We start from the raw sequence: 15,706 nt of genomic DNA, 5'->3' as shown, positions 1-15,706 counted from the left end.
CGAGTTGGGACGACATCGCACGCGTCCATCAATCATGCAATGCGCTGCTGCCCCGATATATAAATCAGAGACAGGGCCACGTTCGCGATCGACGCACCTCCAGGTCCTCTTGCTGTCGCCAGCCACAAGGTCCAGGATGCAGTCGCACACCCCGACAGCGCCCTTTGTGCGGCTCGGAGCTCCACAGGCAGCAGTACAGCCCTGGCACGCTTACGGCACGCAAGCGTCTTCCTTCGCGATGGGATCGTCATCTACGGTCCAGCCATCGTACAGACTGGCGATGTACTCCGACTTCATGAACGCCACCGGATCCATTCCCACCAGGTCCAGCTATGCCTATGCTCCTTCGACGGCGCTCCCGCTTAGCGTGTTTCCTACCCCACTGCCGTGTTCTGTCGCAACCGCAGATAAAAGTCAGGCCCCATGGATGTCAAGGTCCCCACTCCCTTCTGCAATGGCAATCACATACTCTACACACTACCCGGAAACATCTCAGTCCACGGAAGTTTCCGCTCCTGTTGTCGCAGAGACTGAAAGCCGTTCTCCAGAAGCTCTTGACAGTGCGTCTCCGCTTCAGGAGGGTGGCGAAACGTCCGCAGACAACGAGAAGAAGAAACATGGGTGCTGGATGTGTCATAAGAGCTTTGACAGGTAACGTATCTCGCTATTTAGATTGACGCGACGCTGACCGATGTGTCATCCGGTTGCAGACCGTCTACACTCAGGAAGGTACGTACTGAAAGCAAATATCATTTTGTTCACTTACAAACAATTCTGCACTGTATCCAGCATCTTCTCGTGCATACCGGCGAGAAAGGTATTTTCACCGTTCCGCATCCGAGGAACGATTTACTGACTGTCATGCCAGCCTTCGCCTGCGAAACGTGTGGTCGTCGCTTTGGCGTGCTTTCTAATCTCAACAGGCACGCTAAAAAGTGTGCCTCCCGCCCGGTGAACCAAGCCGCAACAGCCAGGGCTGAAGTGCCTGCGACACCATCCAGCTCTGCGTCGACTTCCATTGAATCACCCGCTGACACTGGTGGCGACGCGGCCCCGGTCGCGGGGCCATCTGGCAGAGGACAGCCTGAAGACCCGACCACTGCTTCCACAGAGCCCCGTCGCAATCGCAAGCGCAAACCCGCGACATCGTCTGAAGATAGCACACCCGCGGCGTCCACCGACAGAGCGGCCAGGCCGAAGCGGATTCGCCGCGCGCCCTCCCCGTCACGCTGGGTGCCGGACTCTCTCAGACTATTCGACTTGACACCTATTGTGAAGAGCACTCCTGTGCCCCTTCCTCCCGTACAGCCCGCCGAGGACAGCAACATCCAGGCATACGAGGAAAGGGACTCATTCGACGAGAACCTCTCTCCTACTCCGTACCATCCCAACGGCTGGAAGGGCAGGCTCCCCGGGCCAGGCCTGATGGGAAAGGACGTCATGAATACCAGCGGAGGAAGGATTCTCATATTCTAGTCTTGGCGGCTGCGAACGCGCAGCCCATGGTGCGTGTGGTGCTTCCTTCAGTGACCGATCGCCGACTGAAGTCCGCGTTGTATAGAAGACGTTCGCACTGCGGTGCTATCTACGACGGATGTACTTGACGACCTCTTATGAGTGGCGTAATTATAGGTGCTGATCGTTGGACTTGATCATCGATAATATAATGTCTGGATCGTCTAAACCCATATTGTAACCTCGCCATATCTTATGTCTGCTAATGTATTGTCTCTGTAAAGTTCGTAGCATGTTGGGCACAGTTCGTCAGAATCATGTCAGTTGATTTCATTGCTGGCCAGTGCGCAGATCGCGAGTGACTGAAAACGTTCCTATGGACTTCGGATTAAGGAAGAGATCATCATCCAGGTGACTCACGAGCTATTGATAGCATCCGCGCGCAACGTCAACGTTCTTCACTTCGTACGTTTGTTCCAGAACTTGGTGCCAGCTGATCATAGCGGATATGAGATATGCGCTTCACAGAACGTACGCGCAGACGTCACCTGCGAAAGCTTACCGTTCGCTAGGTTCTTCAGCTGCACCTCTCCACGGTTGACCATACTCGTCGCATATTCAAGCGGGTTGGAGGACGGCGACGGCCGGCCTGCTGGAGCCTGACCTGGGTACGGGTATGATCCCGGCCGTGGCGGCGGCGGTGCGCCATACCCTCCATACGGTGGGCCAGCTTGGTAAGACAAGGCACCGGGCGGAGCTCATGGTGTGACGCACGTCAGACTAGTACGGATTGGATTGAGTTTCCCCGGAAAGGCTTACCTGCTTGGGAGTAGTAGCCTGCGTTGGGCGGCGGCGATGAAGGGCCCGGACTGTAGGAATAGCCCTGATACGGAGCCTGACAGTTTGATAGAAGAGTGCGTGAGACGCTGACGTGTGAGTCTGTGAAAACAAACGCTGACCTCGGGCGGATAAGGTTGGTTGGGTGGGAGTTGCGGAAATGGCGGGCTCGACGCGGAGGCGTAAGTTTGATGTTGAGAAGGCGGCTGAGGACGTGCACGATCATCATCTCCAAATTGTGAACCGCCCGACGACGCTGAAGGCCGAGGTCGAAGGGGTGGTGGCGGAGCAGCTGGTAGGTAACTAGGTGTGTAGGTAGGTCGCGGTGGAGGAGGCGGGCGGGCTCCCCATTGGGACGGAGGCCACTGCGACCAAGGTTCTGGAGGAACGGATCGGCTCGCAGCTGGATGATTTGGATGTAGCGGAGGCGCTCCAAATCGAGCGGCCTTTCCGTCAGATATGGACTGTCTGCTGAAGTCATCCACCAGCAAATTCAACGACTGTGAGCTGGATCCAGGACCTGACGATGTAGGACGGGAACTGGGGTTGATCGGAGGTGGCTGCCAAGACGAGGACCCGGACGAGATCGTGGAAGATGATGAGCTGATCGGCCGTGTTGAAGGCGGCGGAATTGGAGCACTTGCACGTACGCCTTCTGTATCAAAGTTATAAGGAGGCGGAGGACCTTCAGCACGTTGATCTGCAGCTTGGTTTTGCTTTCCACATTCATCGTCAAACGGCAACCTGCTTATTCCCTCCTCATAGCGCGGGTGGGACGACCAGTAATCTCTAAGTTCCTTTTCGGGAAATGTCTCGGTAATCGTGCGCTCGCCTCGAAGGCTTTCCGCAGCGAAGCAGCAAACGCGCATGTACCTAGACATTACTCGTATTTGAGAAAACACAATCATCTCGTCGATAGAGACTAGACTCTCACCAGTCTGAAGGCAAATCGTAGCCATCTTCATCAAGTGCCATAAACTTATGCGTCTTCGATACTGGCAATTGGCTCTTATGCGGCACGACGGGTAGGTAGGCCGTCCCTTCATCATATCTGCGCGGCACGCCGGTTCCATCAGATTCGTGACGAAGCGAAAGCAGAATCGAACTTACTCATCCCACATAGCCCCATAGATTGTACGTACGCCATGTCGGCGAACATTGTATAGCTGCCGCCACAAGAAGCGACCACCTTGGCGAGGAGCATCGTTCCATTTCCATTTACCTTCAGAAAGATTATGACCCTGTCAAGACGTCAGATACACAGGCGAGGTGTCCCGAACGATAAGTGAGACATATCATTGTCAAACAACGTTAATTCTTACCGATCCACCTGGGAAAACAACCGGTATGTAGTCGATGTGCCTTGCATTGGGGTGTCCCTGCTCCGCGAGTCGATTCCTCTCATTTATCAACTCGACATCACCCTTAATCTTTTGATCCTCAAACCAATTGTTAGTCTCCTCATTATGGTACCTTCCAATCGTCCAAGGAGAGATTGCATCAAATGCTTCCAACCAGACCTTGACAAACTCCGGGTTCGTATCTGCATCGCTCACTGATGTTCGCCAGTGGGCCGGTGTCCCCGCCATGATGTATGCACCGCCAGGTGTGTTGTTGCGAACGAATGTTGTGATAGCGCGGACGACAGCGGGATCGTGACCGGAGTCGGCAAAGCCGAAGCCCCAGAAGGTCACCACTGCTTTACCGTGCTCGCGCAGGTAGTTAGGGCTGTCTAGTACCCCCTTATCGTGAATCAAGTGCATCCAATCATGCTCAATGACCCGCTGGATACGGTCAGGGGGCACACCGGAAACATCATACCTGTATTCGCGGTGAGCAACCAACGGGATTGGGTAGTTTGTAAAAATACATGCATGATTGCAAATACTCGGCCTTCTTTCTCGGCTGCTTCTCTCACACGATCGCCCACTTCGTCACGCTGATTCCTGATGGCTTCATTCCCAGCCTCCAGATCGGTCTGCCCAGCAAAGCGTTGCAAGAAGGCACCGTCAACCCCATGCTGCGCCATCCAGTGGAAGTGTCTCTGTACTGTCCTCGGATGGCGTGAGGAAAACAGGAACACTTGTTCCCCATTAGGGTACTTGAGACCGGGAGCAGGATACAGCTCCGACGGTGAGTATTCAGAGAGGTCTGGCCATAGGTCCGTGTTTGGACGCCCTCCATCAGGTATAGGATAATTGAACCAATGCAGCCAGCCATGGTGGCCTGGTCCAAGGGGAGGGCCATCCCCCGCACAGGTGAACCATCCCTGATAGCCGACCATGAATTTGTCTTGAATCGTGCTGGGATCGGCTCGCTTGAGCATGCGACCATGGTTGTCGACGGACGACAACGCGGCCATAGTCGCTGCAGACAGATATAGCAGGTGAAGCTTGATTGAGGCGAAACGTACAATACACGTAAGGGAGACACGGAGATCAACTGGAAGCCAAGAAGTTGCCGCTTGTGGTGGCGGTGAAAGCGTAGATCTCTGCGAGTTTAGCGCCCGGCCGCGCTTGGGCTTGACGGAAAGAAGCGCCCGTCATTTGTGTGGTGGCCTTGCATGTTTCACCACTTTTCGGACTTTTTCCCGCAACTAGTAGCGGCAGGTGTAGTATATGCGCAGAGAATCCGCGTTCGCTGAGAGCGGTCATCTCTTTCGTTCCTGGAGCGACCACACCCGCAGCTTCATTTACGCACACTTCACGCCGGTCCGTTCTTACCGAGTCACCAGCGACGCTGCCGAAGCGACACTACTGTCCTTGAATGTGTAAAAGTCTGTAATTGTACATAGACATCAATAGATTTACAGACAGAATCCGCTGCAATTCTCATCACACATCACGCTTCTGAAGCAGACGGTTAGGTAGTGAGTAGATTGCGACAACGTTGTGGGACATTGGCTGGATGACCGTCAGTGCCCGTACAATTGAACGACTCGTCTCGCGGCACCGGCGCCGATGTGAATAGCACGAGGTGAAGGATTCGAGAACATGCTGCAGAGGATCGGCTTAAGAACTCAAGATAAATGCATAGCATGCGGAACAGCTCACTTACTGTGGAAACTGCACTAACATATTGAGATTCGCGTTACTGAGGCGATGGAAGATTTCTGCGTGCGGGCTGATCCCCTTTGCCCTGTCCCAAAGATCTTACAAGATAAGTACGTACTGAGCGCATGTACACGTCAACGGTAGACGCGCGCATATCTGTATACCAACATTGTGAACACTTTACGCGCGCTGTGTATGCAAACAACTTCACTCACAGGAAAGATAACTCCGCCTTGCGCGGACACCTCCGATATATCTGAGTTATATGCTACTAAAAGCGCCAATATAGGTTCTCATTGAATCGCAAAGCAAAAGCTTAGTTAAAAGTGCAATCAGATGGTCTAATGAATAGATTCATCAGCGAATGGGCAAAGTCCGTCGCGCAGTTCATACTATGATCGAATTCGTAAGTTAGACCACAGCATATTCGACTTGAACATTACGTTTATGGAATACCAGGATGTCGATTAGAGGAAGATGGACTGGTAAGTTCGCTTTGATATACGTACATAATGAACCTTGATACACCCAGCGTTAACGCTCTCGAGGGGAGTCGGCAAGCATCACTTGGCATGGGAAGCATGCCACTCGCCCGTCATAGTATATGTGCACACGAGGAAGCATAGAGAGATACAGAGAAATCTCAAGGAGTGCTTGTTTGACGGTGCCGACGTCCGACCAAAGCGGTTGATCCTCTTCGTGACATCCCTATTTAGTATTGCATGTCGTAGTATGGTTCAACACACTATAGGCATGTGTCGTCTGGCTGAGCATTGTCGCACGAATCCAAGGACGAGTAAGGAGAACCGCTGCGCAGCATCAAAAAGGCCCGCACGAAATGCGACGCGTCGAGGAATGCGTGACGTGTGTGACCAACACGAACGTGACCGCGATTGTTCAGCCACTTCAGCTTAACCTTAAGCCACGGACGTGCATCGAGGACAAAGCATATTCGTTCATTCTTAGCCTCTCCCCACCGCTATGAAGGTAGTGATCAAGAACTGGCATGCAATTGCACAATGGCGATGGGACACTGGCTCTGCGGATGTGGACGATGATGCCGAGGGCGACGTATGTGGTATCTGCCGCGTGCCCTATGAAGGCTGTTGTCCCTCATGCAAGATGCCTGGAGATGACTGCCCGCTGAGTATGCGATTTAATTGCCTTCGATGTGGATTGTGCTTCTGAACAAGTCTCAGTCTGGGGGGAATGCAGCCATGTATTTCACATGCACTGTTTGCTGCAGTGGATAGGAACGGCAGCGTCCAAGCAACAGTGTCCAATGGACAGAAGGCCATGGGGTATGTGTTACGCTCGTTATTTAACGTGTGTCTTGCGCTTCATTCAACATTTTATTACAGTAACGGCTGAGCGGAAAGTTGATCATCAAGGCGGGAGGTGATCCTCTGTCTCTCGTGTATTCGCCCTGGGATTTCTCGGTTCGAAATGTATCAATGCGCGGGATGTATAGTAGTAAGCTGCATGGGACATCTAGAGTATTCTTCCAGATTCCATACGTTCATGGACCTTTTTTGGTGAAGAGTTGATGATCCTATTCCACCAGCGACCGGATCTTCCATCAACGGGCCATGTCTAATGCTGTTGGGTTAAGTATCTTATTTTCCGCACAGGGTCCAAATCAAGTCGCAGCAAGTACAGGATCCTCAATACTCTGAATTGTCCTAGTCGGTTCCAGCATATTTTCTCTCAGAAACCTGCCATCTGAGCCGGCATATGAGCTACGTCCGACCGTAACAGACATTGCGTGAACTCACTGGGTGTGTCGTTTTCTCTTGATCTCCATATCGCTTCCTCCATGCTTTGTGCGACGCCGCTACGCACATGACGTGCAACAAGGCGTCGTTCGGCCTCTGCCTCGTCGATCTCTAACCACCACCGCTCGTCCAGCAACTCTCCTGCCCTCTTCCAAGGGTCGATGCCGAGAAAAGCGTATAGTCCTTCAATCACGACGAGCCGGTGGTACGGATATACCGGCACAGCCTTCGGCGTGGGGTCCTTAAGGGCATGATCAAATGAAGGCGCATATACTACTTCTGAGGACGATGTTCCCTTGGCATCCACTGCAACCATGGGTCGACGTAGCGCCCTTATGAACTCGACATATCCTTCTCCATCGAACGTCCAGTGCGCACCCCGCCGGTCATGTGCGAGCTTGGGATCGGGGAACTGGTCGAGCTGGGCCCGAGTCAAGTGCCAACCATCAAGTCCGATGAGGACAGCGATATCGTTTTGCACATTCCCTACGACCCCGCTTTTTCTGCGGAAGTGCGCGTTGACATGGTCCACTATGCGATGAGCGAGTGTGGACTTTCCTGATGCTGGAACGCCTGCTAAGCCAACAACGATTCTAGAGTCCGGTGGTGAACTGCGCGATCGTATGTGATCAGCGGATAAACACGTCATCAAGATGGGAGATTTTAGAGCTTACAGTTTCAGGCGTTCTATCAGGTAATTTGCTAACTCCTCTGCTGTTTCATTCATCTTATCACCAGAGCTGTAGTACTTGCAGGATGGTCGCTTGCGATGGTCAACGTTGATTGGTTGATGGCAGTTCGTCGCAAGTAATCACGTGCTTAAAATCACCATTATTGGGGACTTCTTGAACCTTTCTGAGTCGGGCAAAAAGCTGCACAAGTAGCTAGTTCCTCGGAGGCCGGAATGCGGGCTGGTGTCAACTGCCAATCATCGATCAAGGGATTGATGCACTGGATGCTGTATCGTTCATTCTTAAGTTCCAATTTGCCAGCATGGATTATGCGGTCTCTAGATGACTACTAGCAGGGAACGAGCAAGACTAAGGCACCCAACGGGTGCAAATATTGGCCCCCTCGCCCTTGAAACACGATGCCCTTGCCGATGATCGGCCTTTGGAGGTAATTGCTCTTGCCTCGTCTACGAATATGAATTGATCTTATCCGTGATGTTCGTTACCCATGACACTCTCCACTGGGACAAGGGCCTGACATCGATGAGTCTTTACATGAGTCCATCTACCATCTGTGTTTGGATAATTTGTCTTCTTGGGGATGATTTCATATTGTGACGGACAGATCCCGGCTCCATATGCAAGTATTTCATTCCAGGCTATGCTCATTCCAAGATAGATGCTACCGGCAGATAACATAAAGCCGGTGTAACTACTGTGATATGAGCTATATTCAAATGGTGAGCCAATCCAGACTGACCAGTGGTCTAACCGCACTGAGTTCCAGATGATACCCACATCCGCGTTTAAGATACGGCGATACGGCATCTGTACGTGCATCAGCTAGCGGCGGTGATGAAACATGATTACTGGGCTGGGCATCCATACACGCGGTAAGGCGAACCGTCTGTATGCTGGCAGGGAGATAATGTGCACTCAACAGCGCCCTGTGTGTCATTAGTAATCTACACGGCCCGATCTATTTAAATTGCAAAAAATCAACGCATACGAATACACGTTGGTGCGATCGTTTCCTGTTTGTGTTATGAAATGCGTGCCAGGTTCTCTTATGGCAACCTCCTCGTACAGGCTATTCGTATAACTTTCAGGACGCAATGCAAGACAGAATTCTTCATGCTCCCACATGCTAGACCTCTCTACCCGTTCCATTTATCTCCGCACGGGCGCCTCCTTCTCATTCTCCGGAAATACGGCATATGACACGATCTATGTTACCCAGGACAGGACTTGTCTACTAATTGTTTCTGTACCGGAAAATGTCTCTGACTATCTGTGTCCGCGCAACCAGCGAGACGTCCCTGTCTCATTTCAAGTCAGGGAACGCGTCACTGATTCCGGTGCGTGACTTCATTCCTCACTCAATGTTACTGATAACAGCGATTGTTTGGTACCACGTAGGATCATACCGAGAAATGCAAAAACGTCAATCTCCCCGCCTGGGGTTCATATGAGCACATCACATAACACTCTTCCGCTCATCCCTGGGGATTAGATCCTTATGTTGCGATCCTTCCGGCCAAAAAAGGGCGCTATATCGTTTCCTTGCGTTGATGTTATTCTCTGCCACGACTCTTCATGTTCTCCATTCGGTCGGCTCACCTGCCCAGTGTCAGGATATTGACCCTGCTCATGGCACTATCATCGTTCCTACCTGAGGATTCTGCACAGGCTGGGAGCTGATTTCTCTATTGCATACGATGGAACGAATGTATGCGAGTCCGGACATACTTTTTGACCGTCTAGCTGCTCGAAAAGCCTGCCTTCAAAGGCTGATTCTGCGAGAAATAGTACTTTCGCGGAAGGCATGTACCTTGACAATTCCATTGAATTGCTCGTACCAAACTTCAGTGAGCGAGTATCATCTTCCGGATATTAAGTGGAGCCTGTTGAATTGATGTCAATTTCATTTGAGTCCTCCTGCTATGGTCGACCGTCTGGCTCGGCTTCCTCTCTTGTCATGCCCGACTTTGTCTCTTGCCACCGAAAGCACTTCACTCTTGAATGACATTATGTCTACCTCATTGTCGTGCTGCCAGTGGAAACATCGGCAGATTGTCCGGCAAGAGATTTCATATCCAAATTGTAAACAGTCCAATGCATGCCGGGGGATGTCTTTGTGGGACAATGCTGGTGCTACTTCCGCAGATGGGTAAAGGAGAGAGTTTCATCCTATTGGGGCGACACATTCCCTTCGTGGCGAACTGTAGACAACCGATAAATATTGGCTCTTTCCCATAGTCCTTATTGGGCGTGTTTCTGCGTACCTCCTTCAACCGCTTTAGAATTGATTCTAAATATACGCGAGGTGGAAACTTAAGAGGGCGTTCCATAATACATAGCGATGTATACTCACTGGGCCTTTTGAAGCGGCTTTCTTTGCAGTCATTAGTACGGTGTCCTTGCCACGCACTTTTCTGATGCACCGGGCAGCTTGCACCGCTTTTTGACCTAAACCCAGCAGGCCAGCCACACGTGCGGCCGGTTCTTCGCATGCGCATACGCCAGGTGGCGCAACCGTCACTATACTATACGATTGACACTGTGCACGATGGAGTGGATACAATTCGGCGCGAGGCATGTTTTGCCTGACCACCGATATATTATCTAACTCCCTAAGACACCATCATCGAGATATTCTCTCCAAGAACTACCTGTCCCACCCCTTCCGGGGTCAATGTCGCTTTCATCTGCCTTCCGCTGCACAATCACGCTGGGCACGACGGAGAAGGCTCTCAAGCGGCCGCTCTGAACCAGCCAGGAGAATGCTTGATCCAAAGCCCGGGAATACGCAAACGGTGGATAATGCAAATGCAGCAAGAGCCGGCGCGCACCGGTGCGGGTAAGTGCGTACGCGTGAGTACATTTCGGGGCAAAGGAAGGATGGAGAGTATTCCGCGGGCGGTATTGCGGCCGGTCTGCAGATAACTTGGCAGGCAGTGCAGAATAATGGCTCTCGTTAGACCAACAGTGACCTGAGAGCTCATGTTTATCAATACAATGCACATAAACTATGGTGTGTGACTGACCCAAAAACATGATGTCCCATTCTGAAGGCGACGCGCTCCAAACATCACGAAGCCTATCCCGGATATCCCGTTCGATATCGATGTCGTCTTCCAGCACGAGCGTTATTCCTTCCCTAGAGACATCCTCGGCCTGCGCGGTGCCTTTCTCCGAAATGCGACGATCCTCTTCATTTGCAATTCGTTGAATGACCCGCAGATGTGAATACCAGCAAGCGATTTTAGCAGGAGTCAGGAGCTTGTATGCAGGCAGGGACGAAGTATATGTTGGGCCTGAGACAAAGTCTTCCTTTGCACAAGTCAGAGGTGAATCCTGCAATCGAGAATCAAGTGTTCCAGTCGGAGAATGCTTCATCGATGCTGGAGATAGGTAGTCATACGGTATGCCTCGGTCTGCAAATCGTGCGTCGGACGAAAGCAATGGCCATTCGGGAGAGGCAGAGGTTTCAAGCAGTTGTCGGGATCGAGACCGGCCGTCTATAGCCGACATGTCAGGCCACTCGAAACGTTGTTCTGCTTGATTTTCCGTTTGAGGCTGTAGGGTGGAGACCCTCTGTCGCAGCCTCCCGACCCATTCTGAAATACCCATAATGACTGGGTCACTTGAGGGAATTGCATCCACGTAGGTCCAGTTGAGTGCGAGAGACTGCCTGAGACGTTCCATCATGATATGACGATCAGATCGATGGGGCAGCGTCACGACGTAAATGTCAGAGAAGAGGTCCACGGTATCTTCCATGCGTAATGTATCCTTTATCCTGTGGGCGGGTAGCAACGGCGAGACAACAGTAGACATAGGGTCCACTTTTTCCTTGTGCGTACCATGGAGTCCGGCCTCGCTGTTCAGAACTCCAAGAGCCAGTTTGTGATATTCGCTAGATCTCACAAAGGCAGCGAGGTTGATGACATGAGCAGTCCTGATTCCAAGGTAGATCCACACGATCGTGAAGACTATCGCGAGCATTGCCAAAATAGCCGAGATTCGCCGCGAGATTATTAGCAGCATACTGAGACAGCTAAAGTGACAAAAAATCAACAGCAAGAGCGAGTGAGCGGCTGAACGAAGCTAGTTGTCTTTAGTGACAGATGGACGTTCACATTCAATTCGAACTCGACCGTCCAAACCAAACTCGTTGTGACCGAATCGCGTCGCATAACAGATCATATGACCTGTGACGCTCTTCTCTTCAAACGTCCTCGCGGTATGCACGTGCATTGCATCGATCCTGAACACCACCATGAACCTGGAACGATGGATTGAAGTGCAGTATGTCCTTCTGACGGCATATCTAAATGAAGACGGACGTGCAAAGTATTCAGCGGCTCAGGCAAAATTGAAAACGGACCCAAGAGCTGTAAGTCTCCGATCATTTCAGAGTCTTTCGTTCGACTTTCCTTGATATGGTCATTACCCTCTAGGTTCTCAATGCAGCGCTACGAGTCTCGCTAGCCGAAACCGTTGCTCTCAGTGAATCATGCGTGATGATCCCGGACAAGATCTCACCCAATGAAATCCTCGACGTATTTCTCCGCCATCTACACGAAACACGTGTCCCCGCCCAGGCACCAAACTCGGCAACGAGATATTGGCTATCCGCCGTCTTGGCCTATACAGCTATGTATGGTCTGAATAGGATTCACAGGAAATACCCGTTTCTGCTGAACAAGATGGCTAGCGCGTGGCCGGGAGTCCTCCAGTGGAGCGTCTTCTTCTTTTCCGGAACAGTGACATATGAAGAAAGGATCGATTCTAAAAGGAGAGGGACAATTGAGCAGATCGCCTCGGCCTGGTGTGTTCTTCTAGAACACGATGGAACCAGGGTGAAAATGCTACATAGACACCGGAAAGCATTGAGACCGCCGCTAAGTTGTGGATGGAAGAAAGCGAAGGACCCTTATCTCCCAATGAAGGGCTTCCCACGACTCTCCTCATGATAGAAAACCTACTCAAGCTCGCTGACGCGGAGCGACTCGATAGAGTTATCAAAGCAGCTGGAGGGAATGCGAGCATTATTGCGAAGCTTTCATTATCTCGTCTACAGGACACTCTCACATCCAAGTCGGTTCAACGATTGACGCTTGCCATGTACCTGCGCCTTTTATGTCACCTCTCTTGTTCACCATGTTTCACGCACCCAATGCTCGCCGCTCTCTTGAGCGAGAATGTGATTTGGACAGTCACAAAGGCCCTACTCGTCATCTCTGTATACGTTGACTTAACGATCCATGTTTCCGCATGCCATGGTCTCCGGATTCACCTATCTGCATAATTATCTCAATGCCACAGATGGGTTCACGTGGGTTTCACAAGCCGTCGGCGCGGGATTGCTGCATGCATGGGTGGACTGTAGCCCTCAATTTGACAGCCTGGATTCAGGCAACCAAAAAATGTTCTTCGACGTGGTTGGAGATGTGTTGTCACGCTATATGGTTTACCTTTCGGTTGTTGAGGCGGTTAATGCGTCAATGTCCAAAATCCGCGAAACTCAAAAAGAGAGGGTGAGGAGGAGTCTTGCGAAGGATGTCTGGGATGACTTTGTGAAGCTGAGTGCGGAACGATTCCGCATACTGAGACGGCTCGATGCTCAAAAAGGACAACACATGTGCAGCAATGAGAACGTGCGTCGCCATGCTCTAAGCGATGCGTCTTATGCTGACAGTATCTTAGTGTCATATAGTCGGCACGAAGGAGCAGATCCGGCGATGTTCGGCGTGTCTTACAACGTTCTATTGCTCAAAGGTATGTTCGTTCTCGTGTGTCGAGGCGACTGCGGCTGGACGTCTTGTCAGAGGAGTGTCAGGCGAACGACTGGAAAGAAGGGGACCACAAGAATGCATGTAAATTAACAAGACAAGGGAGAAAGGGTAAGCCTCGGTTTGTTAAATACGTCAATCGCTGATGCCAGCTATTGCTATGTAGAAGGAAGACCAAACGGGATCTCAAAAAGGGACGTTGCCTTTCTCCGTCTATTGGCTATGACTGACTCGCGAAAGCACCTACCTCTTCTGCGCGAGTTAGCCAAACGCGAATTTAGCGACACACCGCTGCCTGAGCTCGCAGTTTGCATCGATTACACGGTTGTGCCTCCTGCCTACACTCTCAAGCTGCTCAAGACGTATGAGATTGACGATGCCAACGAGATGTCACTCCACGCCAGAGCACGGCAAGACGGAATGATTGAGAAAGTCAGAGAGATCTCCATACGCCGTACGCTGATCGAAGGCACAATTGTTAGCGGGAGCGTCGTGTGCTACGCACTAATGCATACGAACGGGACGCACGATTTCTGGACGTTGGATGAAGCAGCATCTTCGGAAGGGTCTTTGAAGGACGAGCAGCACGTTGGCGAAGAGACCAGCGGTATCGACGAAGATGAGAGTGAGGAGGGTATGCATGTTTCGCAATACCCCTCAGGAAGAACAGAGGATTTCAGGCGTGCGTGGACGGACTCTGAAGGTTCAGTAGCTCAGGCTGAGGCTCATCCACTAGGTTCCGAGACATTGCCTCTCCTCGATGATTCAAAGACTGCGTGAGTGCAGCTTGTCCGAAGTATCAATGGTCCGGTGACTCGGGGAGTCTACTGTATATTGCAGCATCTATCATCATGTCATGTAACGCGATCGACGATGCTCGAACAGTACAGGTACAGGTCGTATTGCTTCGCCCAATGAGAAGTATACACTGCAGGAGTCCTGCCTTCGTGCTCGCGGTATTCTTATAGTACTGCGGTATGGCAGATAGGAGCATAAGCGTCGCCTTCGTCCACCGTGAAATGGCCCGTGATCACACATCTTGCTGTGCTCCGTTCACGAGGGGCAGCGGATTGGGCAAAGTGATCCCGGCATGTCCCGTCTTGCATCCGGTAGGTGGTATGCGAGTAAGAGAAGAGGGGCAGAGTAAACATTACAACCCAAGCGGTATTGCTGTCTTTACGGGCCTTTCGGCAGTCGAAGCTGGAAGCTGCCTATAGCGGAACGAGATGAGGGATCGTACAATGACCTAGAGTACAAGTCTTACATTGCGGTAGCACTGTCACTTCGGGGACAACAGTGGCCTGATAACCGAGCCTGACGAGGGCACCTCTAAGGATACCAGCAGACATTGTGACGTACTAGGGTAACGTTATGTCATGTTCCATAACAGTCTAATTAGATGCATACTAGTTTCGCCTTTTTCAATGCTTCTGCTCGCCCCTCCCAGCTTGATATGCGTGCGATAGGCTTGAAGGTGTGGTCTTGCAAAACGTAAATACCCTAGAAAAATTGAGACCTGCACTGACAGGAGATGATTCACACGTACTCGGTGATTCGTTCGTAGATTGTCCACCTGCTTGTCCCAGCATGCGGCCCAGAGATCCTTACAGATGAACTTCACAGCATCGAGAGTATCCGCAAAGAGCCCTCGATCATGACATAGACTGAGACCAGCACTTCAGCGCGTACGTTAATCTCGCTCATCTATGCCTCTCACCGTTCAGTCATGTTTGCTCCGACATGCATTCCTATCGCCTCTAACCGTGTTCGCACGCCTTCGTCCTCGTCTTCGACTGTAGCCTTTCCACCACCTCGAGACGCGAGACTTCCTGCTGAATCTCTTTGTACGTCTCTCAATGACGAAGAAGCGGGGGGTGGGGAAGGCAATAGTCCCGCTTCAATCATATCTCGTTCTACCTTTTTCGCCCGCGCTGTTGCGACCGCCGACGATGCACGTAACGTGTGGACCATCTCGATCAGAAAGTAGTCCACTGCTGCACCGTCCATCTGTCTGAGAGGCGGGTCGGCCATAGAGACAAGAGACGACGCAGACGCCGATGAGCCAGTAGCAGAATTTTGGAAGGATGTTCTTGAGGACATGTCTGGCTAGTTGTGTT

The 15,706-nt window shown here is 51.6% G+C and overlaps 7 protein-coding genes across 7 annotated transcripts; 3 read left to right on the top strand and 4 right to left on the bottom strand.

Annotated features, from left to right (window-relative positions):
• Window positions 1-136: 136 nt before the first annotated feature.
• LAESUDRAFT_757236 (uncharacterized protein) lies at window positions 137-1,476 on the top strand (the record flags this gene model as incomplete). The annotated part of the gene is made up of 4 exons (XM_040912278.1): window positions 137-651; window positions 711-729; window positions 790-817; window positions 869-1,476. The coding sequence occupies 4 exons, from the start codon at window positions 137-139 to the stop codon at window positions 1,474-1,476; spliced, it is 1,170 nt and encodes a 389-aa protein (XP_040766810.1).
• A 330-nt stretch (window positions 1,477-1,806) lies between these two features.
• Window positions 1,807-4,767, bottom strand: LAESUDRAFT_675671 (uncharacterized protein). The gene is made up of 9 exons (XM_040905603.1): window positions 4,167-4,767; window positions 3,615-4,113; window positions 3,403-3,533; window positions 3,227-3,343; window positions 2,415-3,165; window positions 2,275-2,350; window positions 2,018-2,212; window positions 1,876-1,948; window positions 1,807-1,817 (listed from the first exon to the last, which is right to left on the bottom strand). The coding sequence occupies exons 1-8, from the start codon at window positions 4,652-4,654 to the stop codon at window positions 1,914-1,916; spliced, it is 2,292 nt and encodes a 763-aa protein (XP_040766809.1). The 5' UTR covers window positions 4,655-4,767; the 3' UTR covers window positions 1,807-1,817; window positions 1,876-1,913.
• Window positions 4,768-6,266: 1,499 nt separating this feature from the next.
• On the top strand, window positions 6,267-6,918 carry LAESUDRAFT_675667 (anaphase-promoting complex subunit Apc11). Its single transcript, XM_040905602.1, has 3 exons — window positions 6,267-6,492; window positions 6,545-6,646; window positions 6,707-6,918. Exons 1-3 carry the CDS (start codon window positions 6,327-6,329, stop codon window positions 6,745-6,747), a joined length of 309 nt encoding a protein of 102 aa, XP_040766808.1. The 5' UTR covers window positions 6,267-6,326; the 3' UTR covers window positions 6,748-6,918.
• Window positions 6,912-7,889, bottom strand: LAESUDRAFT_723377 (P-loop containing nucleoside triphosphate hydrolase protein). Its single transcript, XM_040908405.1, has 3 exons — window positions 7,795-7,889; window positions 7,121-7,731; window positions 6,912-7,067 (listed from the first exon to the last, which is right to left on the bottom strand). The coding sequence occupies exons 1-3, from the start codon at window positions 7,845-7,847 to the stop codon at window positions 6,985-6,987; spliced, it is 747 nt and encodes a 248-aa protein (XP_040766807.1). The 5' UTR covers window positions 7,848-7,889; the 3' UTR covers window positions 6,912-6,984.
• A 2,527-nt stretch (window positions 7,890-10,416) lies between these two features.
• LAESUDRAFT_647818 (uncharacterized protein) lies at window positions 10,417-11,574 on the bottom strand (the record flags this gene model as incomplete). Its single annotated transcript, XM_040904073.1, has 2 exons — window positions 10,417-10,784; window positions 10,839-11,574. 2 exons carry the CDS (start codon window positions 11,572-11,574, stop codon window positions 10,417-10,419), a joined length of 1,104 nt encoding a protein of 367 aa, XP_040766806.1.
• Window positions 11,575-12,073: 499 nt separating this feature from the next.
• Window positions 12,074-14,301, top strand: LAESUDRAFT_712628 (uncharacterized protein; the record flags this gene model as incomplete). The annotated part of the gene is given in 7 exon segments (XM_040906916.1): window positions 12,074-12,190; window positions 12,255-12,625; window positions 12,685-13,079; window positions 13,123-13,575; window positions 13,626-13,700; window positions 13,756-14,231; window positions 14,251-14,301. The coding sequence occupies 7 exon segments, from the start codon at window positions 12,074-12,076 to the stop codon at window positions 14,299-14,301; spliced, it is 1,938 nt and encodes a 645-aa protein (XP_040766805.1).
• A 464-nt stretch (window positions 14,302-14,765) lies between these two features.
• LAESUDRAFT_735713 (transport protein particle component) lies at window positions 14,766-15,689 on the bottom strand (the record flags this gene model as incomplete). The annotated part of the gene is made up of 5 exons (XM_040910617.1): window positions 14,766-14,800; window positions 14,854-14,947; window positions 14,997-15,089; window positions 15,136-15,253; window positions 15,307-15,689. 5 exons carry the CDS (start codon window positions 15,687-15,689, stop codon window positions 14,766-14,768), a joined length of 723 nt encoding a protein of 240 aa, XP_040766804.1.
• Window positions 15,690-15,706: the final 17 nt, after the last annotated feature.

Source organism: Laetiporus sulphureus (assembly GCF_001632365.1).
Source record: "Laetiporus sulphureus 93-53 unplaced genomic scaffold LAESUscaffold_9, whole genome shotgun sequence".
In the NCBI taxonomy this organism is placed as follows: domain Eukaryota; kingdom Fungi; phylum Basidiomycota; class Agaricomycetes; order Polyporales; family Laetiporaceae; genus Laetiporus; species Laetiporus sulphureus.
Note: the sequence above shows the minus strand (reverse complement) of the source record. Positions and strands in the feature narration are given on the sequence as shown.

Excerpts from the sequence above, each read along its gene's own strand:
- LAESUDRAFT_675671 (XM_040905603.1), bottom strand. The coding sequence starts at position 4,654 with ATGGCCGCGTTGTCGTCCGTCGACAACCATGGTCGCATGCTCAAGCGA. Across the intron at positions 2,351-2,414 it reads ACCAACCTTATCCGCCCGAG|GCTCCGTATCAGGGCTATTC; the intron begins GTCAGCGTTTGT and ends TCAAACTGTCAG. Across the intron at positions 2,213-2,274 it reads AGGCTACTACTCCCAAGCAG|CTCCGCCCGGTGCCTTGTCT; the intron begins GTAAGCCTTTCC and ends TCACACCATGAG.
- LAESUDRAFT_675667 (XM_040905602.1), top strand. The coding sequence starts at position 6,327 with ATGAAGGTAGTGATCAAGAACTGGCATGCAATTGCACAATGGCGATGG. Across the intron at positions 6,493-6,544 it reads TGGAGATGACTGCCCGCTGA|TCTGGGGGGAATGCAGCCAT; the intron begins GTATGCGATTTA and ends AACAAGTCTCAG. Across the intron at positions 6,647-6,706 it reads AATGGACAGAAGGCCATGGG|TAACGGCTGAGCGGAAAGTT; the intron begins GTATGTGTTACG and ends ATTTTATTACAG.
- LAESUDRAFT_723377 (XM_040908405.1), bottom strand. The coding sequence starts at position 7,847 with ATGAATGAAACAGCAGAGGAGTTAGCAAATTACCTGATAGAACGCCTG. Across the intron at positions 7,732-7,794 it reads CTGATAGAACGCCTGAAACT|TTCACCACCGGACTCTAGAA; the intron begins GTAAGCTCTAAA and ends ACGATCGCGCAG. Across the intron at positions 7,068-7,120 it reads AAGAGAAAACGACACACCCA|ATGGCAGGTTTCTGAGAGAA; the intron begins GTGAGTTCACGC and ends ATGCCGGCTCAG.